Source organism: Bactrocera neohumeralis, unplaced genomic scaffold (genome assembly GCF_024586455.1).
Source record: "Bactrocera neohumeralis isolate Rockhampton unplaced genomic scaffold, APGP_CSIRO_Bneo_wtdbg2-racon-allhic-juicebox.fasta_v2 ctg5788, whole genome shotgun sequence".
NCBI lineage: Eukaryota > Metazoa > Arthropoda > Insecta > Diptera > Tephritidae > Bactrocera > Bactrocera neohumeralis.
This window is the reverse complement of record NW_026092691.1, coordinates 1-7106: the sequence shown is the minus strand read 5'-3', so window position 1 is coordinate 7106 and position 7106 is coordinate 1. Positions and strand designations below refer to the sequence as shown.

Sequence of the window (7106 nt, the reverse complement as noted above, 5' to 3'; positions counted from 1 at the left end):
TTTACTAGCCCCATTATTTTATAAAATTTAAGGGTTTTGACTTTTCCTTCTTTAAAGGGGTAAATATTTTCCCAAAACCCAAAAAAACGGGTTTTTATCATTCAAACACGTTACTGCTTTTTTGACCCTTTTTTTGGCCCCCAAAAAGGGCCAAAAAATTTAAATTAACCAATTCCTTTAAAAAACCAAATGTCTTTTTTAAGCCAAATGGTTGGCAATTAATTTTTTATTCAACACGATACCAAACCCCCAAAACGACAAAAAAAATTTCATCTTTTTTTATTGAAACCTGCACCACAAAAGAAATTTCATTTTTGAACGCATAATAAATAATAAAAGCAGGGAAAACACTTTTTTAACCCACCAGCGACAAAAATTATTCCCAAAATTCGAAGAAGGAAAGAGATACGAAGTAAAAGCAATAAAAAATGTGAAAAAAATGAAATTAAAAAAAAAAAAATTAAAAAATATAAAATTTTAAAAAAAAAAATATTAAAAAAAAAAAAAATAATAATTTAAAAAACATTACAAAAAAAAAAATTTTTAAAAAACTTTAAAAAAAAAAAATGTGGGACGAGCCAAAATATTTATAATATAATATTTCAACGTTTAATACAACATGGCAACTTTTCATGTCAGCAAGTCAGCTGCGCCTTTTTCAAAACGCTGAAACAAATAAAAAAAAAGCAAAAAAGGGAATACATAGTTTGTTATTTGGGGGAAGGCCCCGTCATTCCTAAAAATTTACGCATCATACATCAATTTTTTTCGTGCAGCCATCGTGTCCCTTTGTAAAAAACCCACTAAATTTTGGCCCCCGACGTGAGGAAAAACCCCCGACGAGATAAATTTAGTTTTACCGCGATCAATTAATCCGTAAAATTTTTAAAATTTTCCGCTAACTATTTCGGCTACAGTAAATTTTTGTTTATTAATTAAAACTACGCCAACACTTTTCGACTACAGTCCCCTTTTGGGGATTGGTTTTTGTGCTCATCTGCGCACGGGCCGCCCACGAACGAATTAATGGGGGACAACGGGAAAGCCCCGAGTGCTGACCAGGCTTGGGAAAAGCACATACAAATTTTTCAACTGATTAATTTTTTCGCTAAATTCCCTTGCCAGATAGCGCAAAGGGAAGGGCAGAAAAAGTAAACGCCACTCCAACGTGTTTTAAAACTTTCCGCTCTTCAATTCCGAACGACCGGCCTTGTGGTTCGCCCAACTCGAGGGACAATTTCATCTCGCCGGAATTTTGAAAATTCCCAATATCACTACGCCCCCGAAACCTTTGACCCCAAAAGCCCCCAAAGGGGAACCCCCTTTTTTGAATGTTCCCACAAAAACCCCCCCAACACTCGCCAAAAAGGGGACACTGATCAACCCCTTACGCTCCCCGAGAAGACGACTACAACAGCTTTTTCCGAGAGCCCTTGGGTGATAAAAAACCGCGCAATTTCTACGCCATCTTGGGTTTCGACAAAAATTTTTCCCCGGACAACATTCTTCTCCAATTTTGGGGTTTAGGACTTCCGATGTCAACGCAATCTATACTTGCATCCCAAGCGGAAAAATGAATCTCGAAAAACCGCGGCCCCTGGGACAAAATACACGACATCGCATCCAAAAAAATTTAAACCCGGGCCCAAGAATCAACAACAACTTAAATAGAATCACGCTTTTCCCCGTCCGAAGCTTCGATTAACGAGCCAGCTTCCTTTTTTTAAACCCGGCAGAGCATATTCTTTCCCCCTTTAAAAAAGGTTTTCTTCTAAGCATTTCTCCAGCACTGAACAACGACACGTGCTGGAATATAAAAATTTCGGAATAAAGCGAAACGTTGGGGATCGTTTTGCTCAAACGGGGAAACCCCCCATCGGCCCGTTAGTGGCGGTTAAGGGTTTTTCACTCGAATAAAACCCGTTTTTTCAAACAGACCGCGCCCCCAAAAATTTAAATTCCCGGGGATTTTTGGGTTGCCCTCGTATTTTTCCCAAATCCCCGCACCGTGGCTGTCCGAACGAACAACTATAATCTCACAGCAGCAAATGGTTTTTACGATTAACACCTACGGTTGCAAAAACTTTTTAAACTAAACCTTTCCAGAGGGAATTATACATGGCGCTTCGTGGGGCGGACATAACGAAACCCTTTTATTGGCGCAGTTTTTTTGGGCTCATTTCGGACCCCACTACCTCAAGAATAGCTGCCTTTTAATTCGAAAAACTGGACTAAAAGCCGCAGAAAGGGGCCCCATAAAAAATCTTTTAAAATTAAAAGGTTCCCCCTTTTACCCAAAGGCGGGGCACTAAAGGGAATTTTCCCTTGAAAAAGCCTGGGAATCTGTCAGCCAACAAAAAACGACGCAGCACCACATATCTACTACAAAAGGCCCTCCATTTTCCCCCGTAAAGCTCAAGCCCTTTTCCCACAAACTTAAATTGCAAAGACAGAGTTCGAGAAAATGCTACAACTAGGAATCCCCTCAACTTTCTTTCCCCCGGGGTCATCCCCCGCTCCACCGGGCCCAAAAGAAGTTCAAGGGCCCCTTTGGGGGATTATCGACGATTTAACCCCCCGGGGTACCCCGCCAGACCGATACCCCGTTCGTGTTTTTTAAGATTTTAAAGGGCCAATCTAACCGGAAAAACAATATTTTCAACAATTGATCTAGTACGCGCTTTTAATCAAATACCTGTTTCCAAAAGGAGTGACAAACCGAAAATAACACCTTTGGTTTTTTCGAATTTCCGTTCATGACGTTGGGACTTCAAATGCCTGCAAAACATTTTAACGATTTATCGACGAGGTAACACGGGGGTTAGACGACTTCTTATTCCTGCACATAGACGAATCCTAACGCTTCCCAAAGGGTGTTACGAACACTTTCAGTTTTTCCTTTGCCATTTTCAACGGGTCATAAGTATGGTGTCGTAATTAACACCGCTAAGTGTCGTTTGGCGTCTGAAGTGGATTTTTTTGGGGTTTCTTAGTTTAAAGGGGAAACTTTCCATTTTTTTGGTAAAGTAGACGGATAGTTTCTTTTCCAAACCCAAAAAAAAAGATCCGAAAATTGCGGAGTTCCGGCATGATAAATTTTTCGTAAATTCCTTAAAAACGCTGTTTTTAAAACAACCCTTTTCACGAGTACATCCAAGGAGTTTAAAAAAGGGCTTATCCGGGCCCCGGGCACCCAGAAGGGGATGCAGCGTTCGTTCAATGCAAAGAAGAGCTACGAAAACAAAAAATATTTATACCCTGATACAACGTTTTCCCTTTTGGGGAATATTTTCTGATGTTTTTAAAAATAATAGTCGTTTTCCCCCCAACAACGGGGGACAAACCGGGAACCATTTCCTTTTTCAGCTAAAAATTTAACCCGCTCTTAGGAAACACTGTCCTTTCGACCGGATTTCCCCGCTATCTACGCAGCTTTTTACGAAAAAATTTCCGTTTTTTTCAAAGGCCCAAAACACATCAGATATTCACGGATCACAAACCTCTGCTACACGCTTTTTCAGGATCGAGCGACACCTGGCAATTCCAATGTCGGATTTCATCAGCCAGTTTACAAACCGATATCCAGTTTGTTAAGGCTGGAAAAAGACAACATCGTCGCAGATGCTCTTTCTCGCATCGAAGAAACTTCGTCGTCAGTATCTTCAAACGAACTGGTCGGTTAATGCTCGAGGACGAGGAGCTCTGTGCAAAGAATACAAAGGGAACAATGATGATTCATCAACTGTTATGACCAGTCAACATTCCAGGCTGCAAATAAACCAATTTATTGCGACGTTTCGACCGATATTATTCGTCCATACGTTCCCATCGCGCTGAGGAAGAAAATATTCGACGCTCTCCACAGCATTAGTCATCCCGGGGCACGAGCCTCCGCCAAATTATTAACGCAACGATACGTTTGGCCCAGCATTAACCGCGACTGCCGTTTGTGGGCCCGAACATGCCTAGCTTGCCAACGAAATAAGGTATCTCGCCACGTTCTATCGCCAATCCAAAACTTTCCAAGCCGCACAAGACGTTTCGAACATATCCACGTGGACATAATTGGTCCATACATACCTTCAAAGGGGTATCGCTCCTGCTTGACAATCATCGATCGTTTCACCAGGTTTCCAGAGGCATTTCCCATTGATAGTATCGACGCCGAATGTGTTGTCCGCACACTTTTTGCTGGATGGATATGCCGCAACGGTGTACCATTACAAATCACAACGGACTAAGGAACACAGTTTAAGAGCCAACTCTTTAACGCTCTCGCCGGTCTCCTCGGCAGTAAACATATAAATACCATCACTTTCCATCCGCAGTCGAATGGAATGGTGGAACGTCTTCACCAACATTTGAAGGATGCCATTCGTTGTCACGAAAACAACTCATGGGTCGACATGCTACCCATCGTTCTCCTTGGACTTCGCGCCGCTTGGAAGGAAGATCTTGGCGCAACTCCTGCCGATCTCGTTTATGGAGAGCCAATTCGTTTACCAGGTGAATTCCTAGCGCCTTCGCCACGATCTGGTTTGCCACCATCCAATTTGGCATTACGCTTGAGGAATTACTTCGCAGAGCTTGCACCACAACCCATCGTCCGACATGGTCAGAGAAAAACATTCATTTTCAAAGAATTATCTACATGTTCACACGTCTTTATTCGTCGCGACGCTCCACACCACGCATTCACTTCACCTTATGAAGGACCACACCGAGTCATTTCAAAGCACGAAAAATATTTCATCGTAAACGTCAGAGGCGAAAACACTACAGTTTCGATCGACCGACTAAAGCCTGTTTATCTACTTCCCGACGATAAGCTCAACGAGAGTGAGCAGAACAACGACGATGACAACAATACTACGCTAACTACATTAACTTCGCCAGAGTCATCTGAACCTGGGACATCTCGATTTTCGTCCTCATCATACCGCCCATCTGAATCCGATTCCAATTTATCTACACCATCACCCAAAAGACGGGTTAGATTCCGCTGAACTACTAATCATCTTCCTAAATTATCAATAATTTTGATAACGTTCTCCTAGAAGGGGAGTACTTGTGGGACGAGCCACAATATAATATATTATAATATAATATCATGTCAGCAAGTCAGCTGCGCCTGGCTTACAAGCAACGCTGAAACGAATACGACACAAAGCGAAACAAGGAATACATAGTTAACCGTTAGGCTTGAGGACGCCCGCTGTCATTACTATATAGGACTACGCATCATACGATCAACTCTCTTCTCCTGCTGGCAGCCACCGTGTGCGCATCGTACAATAACCACTACAAAAAATAAAAAACAATTTTAAAAATATTCAAAAAAACAAAATTAAAAAATAAAACTACAATAAATAAATTAAAAAGACTTAAAAAAATATTTAAAAAAATACTGAAAGATTAAAAAATGTATATCGTCACCTGAAATGCAAAATAACGTATCATCAAAAAATTCAAAATTGAGTGTCTTATTGATCACGATTCACTACTTCAAATTATATACATAATATTACATATGTCCAACATTTTCAGGTTCTGCGCTCATATATGAACCAGTTTTAACCAATATTAAAATTTTTTTTTCACTCTTGTTCCATTTTATTTCGTGTTTCATTCATGCCACTGTAAATTTCCGAAAATGTTGTTACGTTATTTTGCATTTCAGGTGACGATATGTATGTATGTATGTACATATATTAGCAATTCAGAAAAAATCCAAGAGATACGAACAAAAATCAATCCGAAAAGTAAAAAAAAAAAAATTTTTAAACCAGAAAAAAAAACTAAAAACAAATTTAAAAAACTTAAAAAAAATTAAAAGTAAAAATTAAAAAAATTAAAGAACAAAATATAAAAAGAAAAAGATAAAAAATATACATATGTATGTACATACATATATAAATATATTAAAAAAATTTAAATTTAAGAAACATTAAAAAAATATTATAAAACTATTAAAAAAAATTAAAAACCAAATTGTTAATATAAAAAAATATAAACACAAATTAAAAAATTAAAAAAATTAAAAAAATATTACAAAAATACAGCAAATAATTAAAAATATAACCGCAAGCGGTTTCTGCGCCAGTGAAGAAGAATTAAAAAAAAAACTTGAAAAAAAAATAAAAAAAATAACAAAAAACTTAAAGAATTAACAAAAAAATAAATATTATAATAAATATTAATAAAAAAAAATAAAAATTAAATATTCAAAAGAAATTAAAATAAAAAAACTTAAAAAATATATATTATATTAAAAATTAAAAAAAAAACTACAATAAATAAATAAAAAAAACTTAAAAAAAAAATATTTTAAAAAATATTAAAAAACTAAAAAATATACATACATATATATTAGCAGTTCAGACAAAGTCCAAGAGATACGAACAAATATCAGTAAGAAATGTAACTTTTTTTTTTAATTAGAAGAAAAAAATTAAAAACAAATTAAAAAAAAAAACAAACTTAAAAAATTTAAAAATAATAATTAAAAAAATTAAAGAAAAAAATATAAAAAGAAAAAGATAAAAAAAATATATGCATGTACATATGTATGTACATACATATATAAATATATTAAAAAAATTTAAATTTAAGAAACATTAAAAAAAAATATTACAAAAATATTAAAACAAAATTAAAAACCAAATTTTTAATATAAAAAAATATGAACACAAATTAAAAATAAAATAAAAAAATTTACAAAAAATACAACAATTAATTAAAAATATAAACGCATAAGCGGTTTTTACGCCAGTAAAGAGGAGTTAAAAAAAAAGCTTTAAAAAATATTAAAAAAATATTTTTAAAAAAATTACAAAAATTTAAAGAATTAAAAAAAATTAAATATTCTTCAATACAAAATAAAAAAATAAAAAATAAATATTCAAAAGAAATATAATAAAAAAATTAAAAAAGTCATTTATTAAATGCAGACAATAGAAATCACTGAAGCAATGGTCGAAAATAAAGCGGAAAATGACGAAACCGACAAATGGCTTGGAAACAATACCAACCAATATCAATAGGTATTATGACTATGCATTATGAGCACAGCGGACGAACGGGGGGTTCGGGCTTTACCCCAGCCC

The 7106-nt window shown here is 35.8% G+C and overlaps 1 protein-coding gene across 1 annotated transcript; it reads left to right on the top strand.

Annotated features, from left to right (window-relative positions):
* The first annotated feature begins 4337 nt into the window (after positions 1-4337).
* LOC126767362 (uncharacterized) lies at positions 4338-5006 on the top strand. Its single transcript, XM_050484893.1, has one exon. It carries the CDS (start codon positions 4338-4340, stop codon positions 5004-5006), a length of 669 nt encoding a protein of 222 aa, XP_050340850.1.
* The last annotated feature ends 2100 nt before the right edge of the window (positions 5007-7106 follow it).

Bases quoted from the DNA above. Each gene is read 5' to 3' on its own strand.
- LOC126767362 (XM_050484893.1), top strand. From the start codon at position 4,338: ATGGTGGAACGTCTTCACCAACATTTGAAGGATGCCATTCGTTGTCAC.